This window comes from Eupeodes corollae, chromosome 2, assembly GCF_945859685.1.
Source record: "Eupeodes corollae chromosome 2, idEupCoro1.1, whole genome shotgun sequence".
NCBI classification, from domain to species: Eukaryota; Metazoa; Arthropoda; class Insecta; order Diptera; family Syrphidae; genus Eupeodes; species Eupeodes corollae.
In genome coordinates, this window is record NC_079148.1 from 79057039 (window position 1) to 79076973 (window position 19935).

Below are 19935 nucleotides of genomic sequence, written 5' to 3' on the forward strand. Positions count from 1 at the left end.
GTTATAAACCATTCACAAATAAAGTTGTAGTTCGAATTTTAACCGAAGAACACAACATTCTTTTAAAAACTTATTTTGAGTCTTCATATAATATTCGAATTTTAGAATAAATGTGTTGAATAAAGCAGTATTTTTATTAAAGAACTAATGGTACAAAAATTCATTGTGCACATGTTAGTGATTGTTGGGATTAAAATATCCCACGTCAGTTGTGAATGAAATTATAATCTAGGATAATTAATGCCATGTTTATAATTCATTAAAAATCTGCGTTCATTTTGGAATCCAATTCAATTTTGGAAACAGTTCTAAAAATAGGTATGCAATTTTTATTATATTATATTTGTCTTTATTACAAAAAAAATCTTTTTGACAAAATATACCCAAATTTTCAATTGAAAAGGTACGAATTCGAAGGTTTTTCCTTAAAAGAAAACTCATTTATAAGTTATTTTAAAAATATGTAATAAATATTCTCATTTTGCGCTTATATGTAATTATTTTTGACTTACTTCAATATTTAGTTTATATTTTATTCAAAAGTTTGTTCAAAATTTTAAAAATCAACGTATTTTACATTTATTCTGCTATTACATTTGTCAAGGCTCGAACTTTGGTAGGTTGCTAGAAATTTGTAAGATTGATTATTAAATGTTCCCTACTTTAAATTTTTCAAAAATAATTAATATCTTAGGGTTATGAATAATTTTTCTCATTTGCTTTTTGTGAATTTTCAACTGAAAAATAAAATTGTTCAACTGAAAAATAAAATTGTTCAAAAACAAACTGTATAGTTATTATTTTTCCGAAAAAAAACATATAAAATTTAAGAAAATTTTATATGTTCTGTTATGAAATGTAAAACATGAAAATTACGTCGGTAAACTTACACATTGACAATGTTTTGATTTTTGTTTTAACCTTTAACCTAGCAACTATAAGAAATTAAAATTTTGTTTCAAGTTTCTAAATTGATTAATTTGAATTATATAATATGTTACTAATAAGAAGATATAAATTAAAATTAATATTTATTAAAGCTAAGACATTACATAGTTATTACTTTTGTTATTTCAAATAAAAAACAGTAACATTTTCAAAAAACAAATGAAAAATGTTGAGTCTGAAAATAGATTTGAAAAAATAAGCACAAATAACATAGTTTTCTTTTTTTTAAGTATTACTGTTATTTTTTTGTCAATGTGAGTATTTTTTTTAAATCGTTTCAACTTTTAAATAAAACGATGCAGATAACAGACACCCTAAAAAAAAATTACACGAACATTTATCCAAACATTGTGTTTAAAAATATTTCCTGTAAATATATTACCTGCGGAAGGGTCTGTTTACAAAGATTTTAACGCCATTATATTTCTAAAAAAAACCTTAATTTTTCAAAATTTTCATTTGAAAATCGTTGAAATTATTTTTGTATATACAAATTTTTTCAATTTTAGTTTAAAAATATTTGTGGTATGCCATTATTTAAAACTTTTTCATATTCGTTTTTGAAGATATCGAATTCCTAAAAAATAATATTTTTAAAAAATCATAAATAAAACACAGACAGTGGGATACAGAGCTTGAGCAGCAAAAAATATTGAAATCAGTTGCGTTATTCTTGAGAAAATTTAAGAAAAAAATAACAGACGTTTCTGGAGGAATATAAAAACTTTTTTTTTAAGTAGTTGTAGAGGCCATTTTATTTTTTGGAAGGTAGACACACATTTAATTTCTTCAGCAAACTTTAATTTTAATTACAAACACGGATTAAACATAGACCAAAAATAAACAAAAGTATATAATTTTAAGTAAATACGGATAAGCTTAATTTTATAAATAAAAAACAACTGGATAAAAGCTTAATGTTATTTTGTTTACATTTATCATATATAGGTTTCTTAGCATGCTATGATTGTATGTTTTTTTAATTAGATTGTCATTTTTATCGCTTTTTATATATTATTATTTTTATGATCGATACAAAAATATTTGTTTAAATAAATAAAGCAGTCAACAAAAACAATAATCAAAAGAGTATTCATAAATCTGTTTGATTTGTTTGTAAATCTGATTGCATCTACCATCTACCGTTTGTTTTATACGAAAAAAATAATAATATTGCGTCAGCTATTGTTTCACTGAATATAAACGTTACTGGGTAGGAACTAACTTGCGCATCATCAAAGTTAAAGACGTGTATGATAAAAGTAGTTTACACAGCGCTAGGCAGAAGCTTCTCTAGTCAGGAATGAATGGTGCAGACCAAAAAAGGACAATTCTAATTTCATTTCTTTTTTGAACTTAACTGCTGCCAAACGATTGTATTTTTTAATTTAATCTTTGCAATTTCAAAAACACATTGCAAAACGTATTATTAACTTAACTCTTATGGAGTTATTATAATCGGCCCGATTTGTGGAATTAAACATTTTGACATTCATCGACGCACATTTCAAGTCCATAGAATCTAACTGTGTGTACTACTTTTCGTCGTCCATTTCTCAAAATCCATTAGATGTATCTACTTGAAAATGATTTTGTTGTACAGATAATAACACAAAAAGGGTGGATGGTTGGATTGCTATAGCAACAAAAAAAGCGAACATTTTATTTGACCAAAAATATCCCTCGAACCAATAACGCAATCAACTTTAATTAAATTCATATACATATACAAAATTTGATGCAATATTACAGTAGTATAATTCTGAAAAGAATCAACCTAAAGCTTTTTTTATAAATCAAAAATATTTGTCACCTTAAATATTTTATGAACAGAAAAATGACTTTACTTAAAAAATTAAAAAATAAAGGTACAAATTAGAGAAGAATTAAAGTAAAGACTTTTTTACAAAAAATAAAAACTTAAAACAAAAAACAAACAAATATGACGGTTTTACACTAAAATAAAACCGTTATTATTTGCCGACAGAAAACACAGCGTCGCTGTTGAAGAAGCTATTGTGTATTCGCCCTAAGATCTTACGTGTTAAGCCTAAATCTCTAACGAAGTTTCTCGATTTGTCGCCCAGAGGGCAGTTCTGTTGCTGTCAAACACTGCAAGCGCCAACCAGGTGTACAATTCTTCATAGCGTCTTCACCAGTAAGGAACTTACTGCGACGCTGTGTTTTCTGTCGGCAAATAATAACGGTTTTATTTTAGTGTAAAACCCTCATATTATCTGCCTGGTGAAAACACAGCGTCGCTGTTGAAGACGTGTTTGTTATCTGCTGGTGTTTGAGCACAACGCTATGATGATGAAAACTAGAAATAGTTCTAATAAAAAATAATTATGAACCTAATTCCCATAAAACAAAATATATTCTAATCAATCTAGTCCATTTAACATCATATCTCCGAGATATACTATTGATTTGACAGACTATGTTGTTCTTCTTGTATAATAAGTTATTGTTAAACAAAACAAAAATTTAATTCATAAATAGTATGGTTACAAAAAAAAAATAAAAATTTAGTTCGTCTTTACTTTGCTTTAAAATTCTGAAAAAGTTGGTTTTCCTTCACGGATTGATTAAGATTTATATTCTTGCAGTAGTGTCGTCTGAAAGTATTCTCCGCCCTCCAATTTCCTCTTGAAAGAATTTCATCAACAGGGTGGTTCTGGAGCCAACCTAGTGAAGCAACCGCGGCTCGCACACTACCAGGTGTATCACTTATTCCGGCCTCTCGTAAAACTGAACGCACCCAACCGCCGATCAATGTTCTTGATGCTGGTCTGACTGGTCCCTTTACGCTTATAAAAAGACTGTCAAGATTATCCACACTTGCTCTTCTCTCCTCGGCTAATCTGATTAAACGCCTTAACCAATATACTGGACAGATGTTTTTGTTTGAATGCTCGAGTAACTGCCAACTGGACTGTCTATGTGTGGCTGAGTCAGTCTTCGAACCAAAAGACGGATGTAATATAATCTCGTTTTTACCCTCTATAAAACTATCGGGGGAAACTCTAAGCAATGTAAGATCATGAACTCTTCGTCCAGATGCAAGTAGCAAGATGATAGCCGCCCTCCTTGACGCGTCAAAAAGGGTCTCCTTACTTTTTGTTGAGGCCAGCCAATCTACTACAGTCCGGGGATCCCAAGTCTGTAACTTTCTCGTAGCAGGTCTTGCTAATGATACTGCTTTTAAAATCTGTTTCACTAAGAAATGTGAAGACAGATTTTCAACTGCATTTGGGCCACAAAATGTTGAAATTGCAGATTTATAGACAAGAATAGTACTTGGTGCATAGTTTTCTTTTAAAAATAACCAGGCCAAAAATCAAGCCACAATGGGACCTGATGGAGAATTCGCATTAAAATGATTTACTTTGCACCAAGCTATCCAAGCTCTTATAGCTGGTAAGTATGTCCTTAAAGTCGAAACTCTCCATCCTCTCTTAAGTAATTCTTTTTCTTCATTCGACCAAGCTTCTACCTGGTTACCCCACCCCCAACTCTCCATACGTTCAGGCTCAAAAGTTCGACCTGTGGAGGTGGACGTCTGGTGGTCATATCTATCAATACCCTCCGCAGGTTGTTGATTGCTAGTGGTGGCTCTAGCGCCCGAGCCTTCAGGTCGGGCATCCAAAACACTTGCTTCCACTCGGGGGCTACAATGAGGTAGGTTCCCTGTGACTGGTTTAGGTGAGCTAACACCTTCGGCATCAGATTTGGTGGAGGAAATATCCACCCTAGTTGAAACTTCCAATGGCGACTGAATGCGTCGAGAAACTCTGCCGCACGATCTCTTGAATCTATCGACACATATCTTTCGACAACAGCCGTGTCCCTTGAAGCAAACAGATCGATGTCGGGTACCCCCCATCTCTCGAAGATAAGTTTCCTTGCTGCGGGTAGAAGATGCCATTCGGGGATAGATCGACCCCTTGAAAGTCTGTCTGCTATGCCATTGTACCTTCCCGGAAGGTAGAAAGCAGATATGGTTATATTGAACTGATCTACGAGGTGAAGAATCTGATAAGTTAGATCCAATAGGCCAATAGACCTGGTTCCCCCCTCCTTGCGAATGTAAGCCACGAGAGTACGATTGTCTGTTTGAAGCAAGATGTGCGAGCCCCACAGCCGATCCGCTCGGGCACTTATAGCTCTGTACACCGCATACATCTCTTTCATATTGGAGTGCCACCTTACCTGTTTTCTTGACCATCGACCTGACAAGGCAGTGTCGTCCAATTGAGCACCCCAACCTGAGGCTGCCGCATCTGTTACCAAAAAGTTTGTTATTGCCGGTTTGTGAATTGGTGAGAACCTGTCTGTGGCTCCGAGCCACCAAGTGATCTCCTCCATGGCCCTCCGAGGGATGGGGAGTATATGTCTCACACGTCTGTTGAATCTTCGAAGGAAGATCAGAAGACAGCGACAGTTTAATCTTCCCCTTGGTATTACAAAACTTGCAAAGTTCAGCTGTCCCAAAAGCTTCTGAAGTCTTTTCCGGTTGCAAAATTTCTTTTGAACCAACGCCTGAAGAGAAAGTCTGATCTTCTCCTTCTTTATCTCTGGAATACTCATACGATTCACTTTCAAATCCCACTGAATACCCAGAAATTCCATAACCTGATTTGGTATGACAACCGACTTCTTCAAATTTATCACCCATCCGAGGGCCTCTAAAAGTTTTACAGTCTCCGCGACCTGAACTGTAAGCTTGGGCAAATCCTGACCTACCAAAAGAAAGTCGTCCAGGTAAACTAAAACTCGGATACCTCTGCTTCGAAGAATCTCCGCGATCCAACAAGTTAGGGCTGAAAACAGCCTGGGAGCTGACGACAGGCCAAACGGGAGGCAGGTAAGTTGTAAGAGTTCGCCTCTGTACACTACTCTCAGAAAGGGTCGATGGCTTTCTGCTATTGGCACATGAAAGTATGCATGTGATAAGTCTATCTTTGCCATCCAATCTTTTGCCTGTATAAAATCTGGGACGGAGGCGTGAGAGATCAGTTTGAAAGTCTTTTCTGTTACATAGTTGTTCAGCGCTCTCAGATCGAAAATGGGACGAACTCCCCCGCTGGATTTTTTTATTAGGAACATCTTTGAAATAAAACTTGGGCTGACTTGAGGGGAGGGCTCTAACACACCTGATTCTTTCATCTCTTGTACTTGAAGATCCATCTCTTGAGATGGATTTGTCGAAAAATTTTGTAAAATATCTTCTGTTGGAAAAACTAAAAGGGGTTTGGAACAAAACGGTATCCTTGCTCCAGAAATGCTTTGTAGGATGAAAGAATTTGCGCCAAGGTTCTGCCACTTGTCTTTGAAAAACCTTAGCTGCCCTCCCCTGAAAGGTGTTTGTGAGTCATTTATTGGCCTTGGTATTCTCTTTGGAGCGAAAGGAATTCGCTCCCCTTCTGTCCTGCTTGCTATCTCCCTGCCTCTCTTTGTAATTGTTTCTGTGTGCAGATCTCTTATAATTATACCTGGTCTCACTTCTCTTTTTTCTGTCGCTGTAAGACGACCGTTGATTATGAAAAGGCCTTCTCTCCCTAGAAAAAGAAGGCGTGCTTAGCCAAGACTGAGATCCACCAAGCGATTGCATTAAGGCCTGTAGCGCCTGTTTGTCAAAAAGATGCTCTGCACTTGGATTAACGTTTCTAAGCGCAGACTGAATGTTCTTATTAGATATCTCAGAAATTAATCTCTCACGCCTCACCTCAATGCACTGAGCTCTCTTACCACATATCACCTGCAATGCTAGTTCTGTGTTTTTATAGGAATCAGAGGATGATCCAAACAAATTTGTAAATTTGTCAAACAAAGAGTTTGGGTTCAAGTCATTCGGTGAGTTGAAAGCCCAGTCAATAATTGACTGAAGTCCTGATTTCAACAAAGACTTTTGTTCCAACAAAGAATTAGAAAGAGCTGCCATTACTTGCTCCGTGGAAACTAAATAATCTTTTGTCTTACTGAGCAAACAGAGCTCATCATTTACCTGAAGTTCAACGAAACCTGGAGAAGCCGCCAACATCTTCATTGCTTTGGAATATCTCACATTCTTCCATGTTGGTAGTCCAAAATGTTGCAACCTGACAAGCGCTTCAAGATGTTCTTTCTTCGCTGGCTGGACCACTCTTGCATCGCTCTCAGTCTGCAACTGACCCAGATCTAGTGATCTATTGGAACCTTCTGGATGACTCAGAAAATTACCTGATATTGGCATGTGCAGTCCGATGCTCGCCTCCTCATCCTGTGGAACAAACATGCCCATACATTGGGACAAATAATTAACTTGATCTGCTAGTTCACCCAGCCGCTGATCAATTGATGTCGCCTCGCGAGATCGTTTGTTTGGTGGTGGTGAGGCAATCATCTCACTCTGTGAGGATGAAGAACTCGAAGACGATGAACTTCTTTTGGAATGGCGAGGGCTCATGTCTCTCTTTTTTGTTTTACACGGCGGTGGCGGCGGTGAACTCATTGTAAATGTTAATCAAAAATAAAAATTCTAAATAACACACTTGATTTGCGACCTAACGGCGACGAAATACACAACGCTATGAAGATGAAGAATTGTACACCTGGTTGGCGCTTGCAGTGTTTGACAGCAACAGAACTGCCCTCTGGGCGACAAATCGAGAAACTTCGTTAGAGATTTAGGCTTAACACGTAAGATCTTAGGGCGAATACACAATAGCTTCTTCAACAGCGACGCTGTGTTTTCACCAGGCAGATAATTACATATTATGAAAATATTAGCATCAACGCTTAGTTAAATTTATATAAAAATCAGTCAGCTTTTTTTATTACGATTGAAATCTTCAAAAAATACCACACAAAATTTGTAGAAATTGATTTTCTATTCTCGAAATCTCGTGAATAAATGAAGGTATTGACTGCACAATATGTTTATTCTGTGCTAAATTTTGTTTTTAACGTAACATGATAGTCTTAGAAAAATCATGTCTGTATTTTCTTATGAAAGTAATACCAACCAAACTTATTTCATCGTATGCAAAGTATTGCTGCTAACTGTTTGTTATTTTTTAGAACATTTAAATTTATAATTAATTTCACAAACGTGAAATACAAAAATAATAACAAAACCTATAAGAAATGGGATTTGACTCCAATGTTATGTGAACAAAGAAAGTTATTGACTTCAAAAAATGTTATTATTAATATTTTTAGAGCAATCAATAGACGAGATGAGAACTTATCAATGTGGGTTGCATCCCAGCCTCTTTTTTGTCTTCATTTGATCCTAAGAAATCGTGTACGAATTGTTTGAGGTTAAATGATGAATCTTTCGGATTGAAGTTAAATACATAGATAAAGATTATGTAGTTTTCTATTCAAAAGGTCCAACGTATAAAACAGTTTAAGTTAGATTGATAGGAATTCGTTCAATGTAGTTAACATTAACTTCGTTTTACAGATTGGGCTTAAATGTGTAAAAAAAAAAGTTGCTAAGGCTTGAATATATAGCACCCGTGGGGTGAAGGTTAATGCGTTGGACTGTCATGCCGAAGGTCTTGGATTCAATCCCTTCCTGTGTCATCTAAAGTTTTTTGTTCACGGGTACTGCCTCTTGCGAGGAATTGACAAATCTTCGAAGACTAATTCTTGTCATGAAAAGTGCTTTCTCAAATTAGCTGTTTGGATTCAGGTTGAAACTGTACGCCCCCTCCATTCCTGACAACATTACTAGCACACCAGGAATGGTTGAGAGTTGTAATACACTAGGCCCTAGTTCCCAATGGACTGTTGCTCCACCTTTCTTTATCTATTTTTATAAGTCTACAATATTATAATTAAAACTACAAAAACATCCAGATTCTTTAAACCCTTTGAGTTATTCTATATCGTAATCGAATGTAGGCATTTTTTGTAAACTAAGCTATTGTTGCCTTCCACATTTTATTTACATTAAATAAAATAATGTCTTAAGATGTCCAAGCTATGACTATTTTTCTTGAGCTTCTTAATAGACACAAATATGTTTCCTTATATAATTACTTGAAATATGATGTCCATAACTGTTTGCCGAAGTCTTATAGAATTTCATACTTGTAGATTTTGGCAAAAAAACAAACAAACAAAGAAGTTACTAAATAAGTGAATCAAACACACTCTACAAATTTATTGTGAAAATTGCAATAAACAATTTCCTCATCATGGCGAAAAAAACTGAAAAATTATGTATTGACGATGCTCTTGCTGAAACACGTAAGTTTATTTGAAAATAGACAAATTTAGAAAATTTGAAATAAAAGAAGTTTTAATTAACATTTTTTTTTTGATATAGAATTCGGCAAATTTAATTACTTCATCATTTTTATATCGGGAATGATTATGATTAACGTGGTCCTAGAATGTATAGGAATTGGTTTCGTTTTACCTGTGATCAACTGTGATATGAATTTATCTTATCAAAAAAAGGGAATACTTGGGGCAGTTAGTTTTTTGGGAATGATTTCCAGCTCACATCTGTGGGGATTTTTGGCTGATACAACTGGACGCAGAAATGTTATGAGGCCCACGCTATTTATTGGTTATTTTGTAACTTTGATTTCAAGTTTTTCACCAAACTTTTGGACTCTTGTTATTTTGCGGTACATCAATGGATTTATGTAAGTAATGATATTCATAGTATTTTTACGGTAAAAATTGGTTTAAAAAATACTAGAACTTAGAGTCTTCAAAATTTTGTACAAGATTTAAGTTTTTTTAAATCTTTGAAAACAGCAAGCTCTATTTTAAATATAACTTCTAATAAATTAATTTTTAAATTCTAGGATATGTGGTGGTTCTGCAACAGTTTTTGCCTACCTTGGGGAATTTCACAGCAACCAGCACAGGCACCGCGCTATTATGTCAGCAGCTTTTCTATCAGCAGCCACAGCAATTTTTCTTCCACTAATAGCTTGGGCTATTATAAACCAACATTGGTCATTTGAAATTCCAATTTTAGAGTTGACATATAAACCCTGGAGGCTGTATATTGTTTTACTTGGATCAATTGGTCTGATATGTGGATTAAGTCTGTTCTATATTCCTGAGAGTCCTAAATATCTCCTTTCGATTGGTAAAGAAGAAGCTGCCATTAAAGTATTACGAAAAATGTATTCAGTCAATACTGGCAATAGCCGTGACAGTTTTGAAGTACGTAAGCTGTTTCCTTTCAAATTGAAAGCATTTAATATTTTCTTTTCTTATTTATAGATTACATCAATTAAACCCGATAATGATGAAGTTCAAAGATTCAAAGTGAAGAATGACAAAAGTGTATCGGCGGTCGTAAAATCCATGTGGCAGCAGACGGTTCCCCTATTTATGCGAGAACACTGCAGGAAAACAATTCTAGCTTGTTTAATTCAATTTTGGCTTTATTATTCAGCTCATGGAGTATACATATGGTTTCCATTCTTTGTCAATAAAGTTATGCAATTCACTAAAGCCAACCCGGATGCAAGGCTTGACATTTGTGGAATTGTGTATCATATGCAAGAAACCATTGCTAATGCAACAAATTTGGCTGTTGAAAATGTAAGAAAAAAAACTTACAGTTTAATCTAAATTTTATAGCGTTAAAGAGAAGTCTTTGAAACAATCTAAACGTCTTAAGCCAGAAAAAATCAATAAATTTTGTTTCACTTTGTGTGCTGGATTCAGACTTTCTTAAATCTAAAATTTTAAACTTTTTTTTTGGTAGAACTACTTAATATTTGATATATATATTTTTAGAAAACTTGTGTTGCAGTCTTAGAGCCATCAACTTATAAACATACCTTAGCCTTTGAGTTTATATATTTGGCTTTATTTTTGGGTTCAGGTTTCTCTACAGGAAAATTTGGTCGAACACCAAATCTGTGTAAGTTTTTCATCTTCTGTAGAAAAAAACCGGAATTTTTAACGTATTTTTTTAAAATGTTATATTATTTTATTCCAGTTATTGTTTTATTCGTTTGTGGCACATGTGGAGTCTTAAGCGCAGTTGTTACAGTACCAATAGTAGCTGTGTATTTTCAAATTATTTTGCTTGTATGCGGAATTGCTACACCAATCGTCAATATAATTGCTGTGGACATATTTCCCACTAATCTAAGGTGAGTTGTATGTAGTTTAATAAATTAGTTTGTAATTATCATTTACTGCCAAATTAAAAAGCTAACTTAAAATTGGCTTTACGTCAAAACTAGTTCTAAGTCAGTTTTGAGATTTTCTCAAAATATTATTTTGCTGTCATAAATTTTATTATTATTAAAATTGAGAAAAACTTAAACGCAAAACAACCTTTAAACTAGTTTGTCGTAAAACAAGTTTTGATTGAGTTCAATTATGTATATGGTCTCAAAAGATTTTGTATCAGTTTAGTGGTAAGTTGAGCAAGTAAATCTAAAACATTTATTCCCTATGAGAAGAATTACTAAATGCTCAATTAAATGACATTATTGTGGTAATCGTTGTAAAAAAAAGTAATGAAAAGCGGAATGCCGTATTAAGCGATAGTTGAATTGTCAATAACACGAATTTTCACCATGATGGAAAGAATGTTGAAGAGCCAAGAAAACACCATAACCTTACTAGCTTTTTATTCCAGTCGTTCAATATGTTCCCAGTTTTAAAAAATCCTTTGATTTAAAATTCAGTATTTTGATTCAGTATTATAACTCTTGTTTTTCTTCCATTTCAGAGCAATGGCTGTGTGTATTTCTCTTATGCTCGGAAGAATTGGAAGTGTCACTGGAACCAATGTTGTGGGCATATTAATTGAAGATTATTGTAAGACTTCATTACTTACAGCCAGTATTCCGCTCATAGTGTGTGCATTCTTATCATTACTTCTACCTAACGGCGAAGAACCGAAGAAAAAGAAAAACAGTAATGATATTGCTCTTTAGAAATAAGATCAACATTTATTTGTAAACAATTAGTATTTTATAAGAAAAAAAACAACTTTTGTAACAAACTTACAGGAATATAACGTATTTATTTAAAAATTGTTCTGTGTATTTTTACAAATATCTCTTAATTTTGTATATAGTGATTTCCAATATAGTAATTTTATTATTAATTATCATTTTTTATCTCAAAAATTATGGATGCAACCAAGGGCGCATTCAGACTTTTGAGCATAAGGAGGGGGCGTTTAATATTTAAAATAAAGACGAGGTTTTGAGCATTGCTTTAAAATGTTCATTAATGTTCTGTAAATGAGCCTTTACAAAATTAATATAACATAGTGTGTATTTTAAAGGCTAAAGTGAAACCTTAGTTATTGCCGCTTGTTTTTAGATTCGATTTCGATAAAAAGTTAATCTAATTCTATAGAACTGTATGCCGAGACTGAAAAGATTCAAGTTTATTCAAAAACTAAGCAAATCTTGACTTTCAAAAGATTCGAAATAAATGTCATTTTTGTGTCGTTCAAATTTTTTTTCGCGTACAAAACATGTACATATGTATGTATGTATGTGTATGTTAGTTTTTATTTGTAACAAAGAATGTTGGTTCTAGGTTTGGGCAGATTTTAAATCAAAAACAAAAGAAGGAAATTACAAATTTAATAAAAAAAACAGCTGGGTTGCAATGACAACAATCTTTAAGTTGTTACCGAATCCGAGGAAGCATTATCAGAATAACCGCACTTAATAGGAGATTTGACACACAAGTTCAAATAAAAATATAGTAAACATATGTATAAATATATAGTTAATATATAAATTTAATGGTTATTGTATTTCTTTATCAAATCTCGAATGTTCAAATCAAATAGAAACATCAGTTAATTTCAAACAGCTCATCCCGAAAATACGCTTTTTCAAGTTAATTTTTTTGCAATTATTCAAAAATGAATTCTTTTTTGGTTAGAAAGTAAAAATACACCAAGTTCAATCGAATGAATATCTTCATACTATCAAATTAGCTTTTTGTTCGAATATCGAAATAAACATGATAAGTTTTTCTTGTTTTAGCAGCAGGACTTGGTCTAAATATTTAATTTTGACGTCTCCATACATAGAAAAGCATTTTTCTTGAATCACAATTTTTAGGGTCTACTTTTACTATCATTTTCATTTTGCTTGCTCGTAGCTTTGAGCTGATGCTAGAAAAAAATTTAAAAAAATACTGTTTTGAGTGACCATTTGAAAATATTTTTATCAAAAAAGAGTCAACAAATCTTACAAATTAGAGAGAGAAAAATTATTGTTTCTTGAATTTAAAGGAGTAGGTGCATTTTGGTACATAATTTATTTAAAAATTAAAAACAAATAAAATATGGTGAGGCTATCACAATTATTTCTCACTTCAATCTCTGAGAGATTGAAAGCATTTATAATTATAATTAGTAAATAGAAAACGTGGCATTATGGCTGGTGCGTTGGACTTACTATTAAATGGTTATTTCAGTATTTATATTTTGACAGACATATAAAACAAAGTACAAAAACAAAGTAAAACAAAAAATGTTAGATAGTTCGAATTGAAATTAGTTTTTGTTTTTAGTTTTGTAATAAATAAAAAAATAAATTAAATTAAAAGGCATTAGAATAAAGTATTATTGTTTAATTTAAAGTATCCATATGGGATCAGCAGTGGAGTCTTTAGACTTTTGCGGGCCCAGGGCCCAAAAAATAGGTATAATATATTTTTTGTATTCTAAGGTTAAAAAAATCATTTTAAAATTAATTTGTGTTTTTTTTTATTATTTTTACTAAGAAAAACATAAAACAGATACTTTTTTATGCTTTTATAATTTTTTTTAATTAACCTTAGAGTTTTTGATAATTTCTATTGTTTTTTTGGTTGATTTCTAATGTTTTTATATTTGTTCTTTAATTTTATGTAAATTTATTTCTTTATAATAAAATATTATTAAAGGCATACTTTTCTGACTTGTCTGTTGCAAAATCATGAATTAAGTCATCAAATTCAATTTTCTGCAGTTGTTCATTTTCAATTGATAAAATTGAAAACCTTTTTAATATATCTTGTAGCATTGTTCGTCAAAGCTCATTTTATGCATGTGAATGTCGAAAATGAACGCTCTTCATTGTAGTTTGAAACCATCAAAGATAAAAAATTCTACAGACAGTTTCTACAATTGGAAGGTGTTCCCAATTTGATCCACTGTAATTAGACTGTACAATTTTGATATTGTATTAAGATCTTCATTTAACATCTTTATTGAATACATTTAAATACTTTACGAGGTGCAGACATTCTACCTCAAGTGCTTCTGCATTGACATCTCTATAGTATTTTTTTTTAAATTGTTCGCAAGAATTTTGCAACTCCACTGAAGTCAAATATTGCAATCGACAAAAAAATCAAAACAATGCATTAATTTCTTGATTGCAATTGGATCGTATTTTTAATTGCAAAGTAAAAGTGTCAATAATTGGATATTTTAAACTTTTTTTCCCAATTAGCTGGAGAAGGGAGGGTGCAGACCATCAAAATATGTGGCACGCGAAATTCGTACTATTTTTTGTTCCAGTAAGTCCTTATAATTAGCATCCGGATTCTGAATTCAAATTTATAATTCTCCCTAAGATAATTTATGAAAAAAACGTAGTAAACAAAGCATATTAGCAGCAACGTCAATCGATATTGTTTCTTTTTGAATGCTTTACTGGTTTTACACTGGCTACAAATTTCTGCTAAAATGATTAAATCCAGTTTTGTTTTTTGTGTTCGGAGCTTGCTCTGGATCTCTTCAGATAAATGTAAAGGCTTCAGTAATTTGCTGATGATGGAGCGAGTTAATTGACCATCTTGTTTCAGAAAGGCTTTTAAGAACTCTATGTTGACCTAAACATTCATTTATTCCAGCGATGTGTAAAAGCAGAAAAAAAGTTGTATATACTTGAAAGAAACTTGTTGCCTCCTGCACACAACCATCCATATAAAGGCCTACCAAGTTAATAGAATGTGCACAAGGTACAAATGTAGCAAATTCTCACATCTCCTTTAATCTTGCTTGCAAACCAGAATATTTTCCTGACATATTTGACGCATTATCATAGCTTTGTCCTCTACAATCCTCTATTGAAATATCATGATTTTCCAAAAATGTCAAGATTGTGTCAGCCAAGTATTCAGATGTATGCTCTTGAATAGGTATAAATTTTAAGAACCTTTCGATGGGAATACAATTTTTAACATACCGAATTACAAAAGTCAACTGGTCAATATGAGAAAGGTCGGGTGTACTGTAAACACTTAGGGAAAAATATTTTGCCGATCTAATTTCACCTACAATTTTCATTAGGACTTGTTTTCCCATTATATCAGTGAATTCGTTGCAAATATTTGCTTTGAATTATGTATTTAAAAAAATTAAAAAAATTGTGTATGGAACATAATAAACAATCATAAAAATGTCTGGCTATAATAATTAAGGAACAAACGCAACCGCTACCGCCAGCCAGATAGCCCAGACTCTAATCGAAAGAGCAAGAAAGACAACATATACGTGAATATTAACGCGCTATAACTTAAGAATTGAATAATTTAATAATTAAAAACTTTCTTTAACATAATTTGTTGTTAAACAAAATTTTGCTATTTCATGAGAGTAGAATACAAATATTATCAATCGTAGAATATAGCTAAATAATCCAAAATTGTAATACAAAAATAGGCAGTTCTACTAACAAATAATAATTTCTTGTTAATATTTTGGGGAAGGCGCGACGCTTCTAGTTCCCGAAGCCTTTTACTAAAATATTTATAAAGAGTTTAGCTAAGTGAAGTCACATGATCATCTCTTTTAAAAGTCTGATATCTATTCTATGTCATCGGATCTGAATCTAATGTTATATCACGTTTATGTGGAGTAGAAATCATCATAAATGTTAACCCCATTTAATATCTTAATATTTATGGATCTTTGCTCTTTGTTCAACAGCAAAAAATCTCTGAAAATATTTGCTTTTGTATTTCTTTAATGATGAAAAAGAATTATACAAGAATGAATTGTTTATAGAGTAAGCGTTTATCTTGGAAATTCAAATTTTAAACGATAAGTAGAGATAGTCCTTATTTTTACTAAGCACAATCTACATAGGTTCATTGTCAAAGTTGTATCAAATTGTTCCGAATTCGATTTGGGAAAAAGTACTCGTACATAATCATGGCCAAGAAAACTGAGAGGGTATTTATTGACGATGCTCTGGCTAAAACAAGTATGTTACCAAATTTAAAATTAAACATAGTTTAACAGTGTTTTTTTTTCTTGATAATTGTTGCAGAATTCGGAAAATTTAATTACTTGCTTATTCTTTTATCGGGAATGATTATGATAAATGTGGTCCTGGAATGTGTGGGAGTTAGTTTTGTTTTACCTGTGATCAATTGTGATATGGATTTATCTTATCAAAAGAAAGGAATTCTTGGAGCTGTAAGTTTTCTGGGAATGATTTCTAGCTCACATCTGTGGGGATTTTTGGCTGATACAACTGGACGAAGGAATGTCATAAGACCGACACTGATTGCTGGATATTTTGTGAGTGTGATCTCGAGTTTCTCTCCAAACTTTTGGACTCTTATTATTTTGCGTTACATCAATGGATTTTTGTAAGTTTTTCTTAAGTATAAATGTTTATTATTAATGGTGAAATTTACGGGCAGTTCAATTTAATGTGGTTTAAAATGATACAAAAGTGACAATGTAATGAAGTTGTATCATATAATGCCATGTTTCGGTAATGTATGTATTTTCTTTTAAAAACCGTCACGTACATTTTATTTAGAGCGATTTTTATGACTATTGCAGAAACAAGCATAAATCGTTGAGAAAACGTTTACCAAATTTTGAAAGTAGTACACTTATTTTTGACTGTGATAACCTATAATTGACGTTAAAATTAATCAAAAACCATAATAATAATATTAACACGTAATTCGCTCGTGTAGCGGTATTTATTTAATGAACCTTAATTGTCAAATTATTTTTTTTGAGTATTGAAAACTTCAAACATCATATTGCATCAAACACACTTAAATATAATTTGTTTAACATTTATAATATTAAGGATTTGTGGTGGTTCTGCAACAATTTTTGCCTATCTTGGAGAATTTCACTGCAACAAACTGAGGAACCGTGCAATTCTGTCAGCGGCATTTATTTCAGCAGTCACAGCTATTTTCTTTCCACTATCAGCTTGGGCTATTATTAATCAACATTGGTCCTATGAAATTCCAATCTTAGAATTGACATACAAACCATGGAGGTTGTATATCTGTGTAATTGGAACACTCGGCTTGATATGTGGACTCACTCTTTTCTTCATTCCCGAAAGCCCGAAGTATCTTTTGTCAATTGGTAAGGAAGAAGCTGCCATTAAAGTGTTAAGAAAAATGTATTCAATCAATACTGGTAATACTCGTGCTAATTTTGAAGTAAGCATTAGTTTAGCTTTTTTTGAAGATGAAGTATTCGTATTACATTCACTATTTTCTCTCTCTAACAGATAACTTCAATTAAACCTGACAATGATGAAATTCAAAAATTAACAGTAAATAATGGAAAAAGTGCTTCGGCAATTGCTAAGTCGATGTGGAATCAGACAGTTCCATTGTTTATGCCAGAACACTGCCGAAAAACCCTTCTGGCGTGTTTTATCCAATTTTGGCTTTTCTACACAGCTCATGGATATTACATGTGGTTTCCCTTCATTCTCAATAAAGTTATGCAATATACTAATTTGAATCCAGATGATAGGCTTGAAATTTGCGATATTGTAAATGCTATGAAAGAACCCATTACTAATGCAACAGATATGTTTTTTGAAACGGTAATTTAAAATTTCTTATTGAATATATCACCATATATACCAAATACCACTAAGTTTTATATTAAATTAATAATTTTAGAAAACCAGTTGTAATGCGGTTATGGAGTCATCAACTTATAAACATACCTTAGCTCTTGAGTTAGTATATTTGAGCTTATTTTTGACTACAGGTTATTCAACTGGAAAAATTGGAAGATCTCCGAATCTTTGTAAGTTTTTTTTTTTATTTTAGAGAGAGTGGAAATATTCGTAAATCTTTTCATTATTTATTTTAGTTATTGTTTTATTTGTTTGTGGGACATGTGGAGTCTTGGGTACAATTGTAACAGTCCCGATAGTGGCTATTTACCTTCAAATTGTTCTTCTTGTTTGTGGAATAGCAACATCGATTGTTAATATAATAACTGTGGATATATTTCCAACTAATCTCAGGTGAGTTACGTGTATGTACATTTGATTGTCACTGAATTTAATAACTACTCTTAAATGGATTGTTTTAAGAATTGTTTTAAATTTCAAGGAAATCAAAAAATGTTCATGTTGAAATAATAGTTAGCAAGTCTTTATTTCATGATGTGAACTTAATTTCTCAAACAAATCTCAAAAGTTGCTGTAAGAATTCTGAAAATAGAACTCCATCATGTTTTGAACACTCTGGCAAAAACAATGAACGCAATTTTGTTTGCAAATCAAGCCCTGTTCTGAACAAACAATTTAAAATGCCCATAATGAAATGACAAAGTGCTAACTACTAATTTATTATAATATGAAAATATCTTTAACAGGTTGTTGTCAATATTTTCTAAAACATGTATTTGAAATATCAATTTGATGGATGAAGACTTGAAAAAGTATCGCTATTAAATAAATTGTTCGTTTTATTTTTAAATGAATAAATTACATTTTACTCAAACATATTTTTTACCGATATCGGAATATCCCGACTTGTAACTTAAAAAAGAGATTAAATGCACTTTAAATTCCATTAAATACAAAAATATGAACAAAATATTTTTTAGACAAAAAGATTTTTGTTAGTTTCAATATTTCATCCGTTCTTTTATTAATTGCAGAGCAATGGCTGTATGTATTTCTCTTATGCTGGGGAGAATAGGAAGTGTTACTGGAACAAATTTTGTTGGTATATTAATTGAAAACCATTGTAAAACATCCATGTTTTCTGCCAGTATTCCCTTATTAGTGTGTGCTTTCTTATCTTTACTTCTTCCAAATGGCGAAGAACGAAAAAAGAACAAAAAATTTACTGACTTAGCTGCTTAAAAGCATTAAATATAAATATTGTGTACGAAAGGTAAGTCGTGTTTTATTTACAAGATGTATAATTATACATGCTAATTATAATTAGATTATGTGTTCAAATGGACACAAGATCCACAGGTTTTTCTCAAAGCCAACCTCTGTCTACCAACTCCTACTCTCACCTCCCCGTGGTGAACATCGGGTGCCTAGTACCTCAACTGGAGATTGAGGTTTCAACCCCAGGTGGAAAGTTGTTGGGGCAGCAAACGGGAAAGGTGGAGAAGTATTTCCACTAAGGCACCTCTCCTTATCCAGACGGCAGTGGAGGAATTTCTGAGATGGAATCAACGGTGGCGTCTACAGTTATAGTAAGGTTGAACTACTTAGTGAACACCTTCTGCGAATTATCCGAAGCCCAGGACTATAAGGATCTGGCCCTCCAGGTTGGGGGTTGTGTAGTCGGGGTGACTTCCTGGTCACATAAAAACTTCATAATTGCGAAGCATCAACCTCGGATACGGACGGATTTACTGTTGCCAACCTACGCAAACGAATTAAGGACAACGAATTTCAGTTATGCACGTGGAATGTTAGGTTCCTTAACAGACCACGTGCGGCCAAAGAATTAGGCCCAAGACTGCTATAAAGCAGACATCACCGCCATTTAGGAAATACGATGGGATGCTGGGCAAAAAGACTTACAATGATGACTGCTACCTCGAAAACCAACCGCGCTTATTTGGATGCGGCTTTGTCATTGGAGCCAGACTTAGGCAAGAAGTCTTGAGCTATAGGTGCATCAATGAGCGCCTCATGACCATACGCATCAAGGCTAAATTCAGAAACATTAGCCTGATATATGCGTACGCCCCCACAGAAGAGAAAGATGACAACACCAAAGAAATGTTCT

At 32.7% G+C, this 19935-nt stretch overlaps 1 protein-coding gene across 1 annotated transcript; it reads left to right on the plus strand.

The window, feature by feature from the left end:
- Positions 1–19073, plus strand: LOC129945064 (uncharacterized). The gene is made up of 16 exons (XM_056054725.1): positions 1–318; positions 9037–9189; positions 9269–9593; positions 9759–10125; positions 10186–10509; positions 10708–10834; positions 10913–11069; positions 11657–11844; positions 12008–12021; positions 16088–16154; positions 16221–16545; positions 17004–17370; positions 17442–17765; positions 17845–17974; positions 18041–18197; positions 18839–19073. Exons 2-16 carry the CDS (start codon positions 9138–9140, stop codon positions 19044–19046), a joined length of 3132 nt encoding a protein of 1043 aa, XP_055910700.1. The 5' UTR covers positions 1–318; positions 9037–9137; the 3' UTR covers positions 19047–19073.
- Positions 19074–19935: the final 862 nt, after the last annotated feature.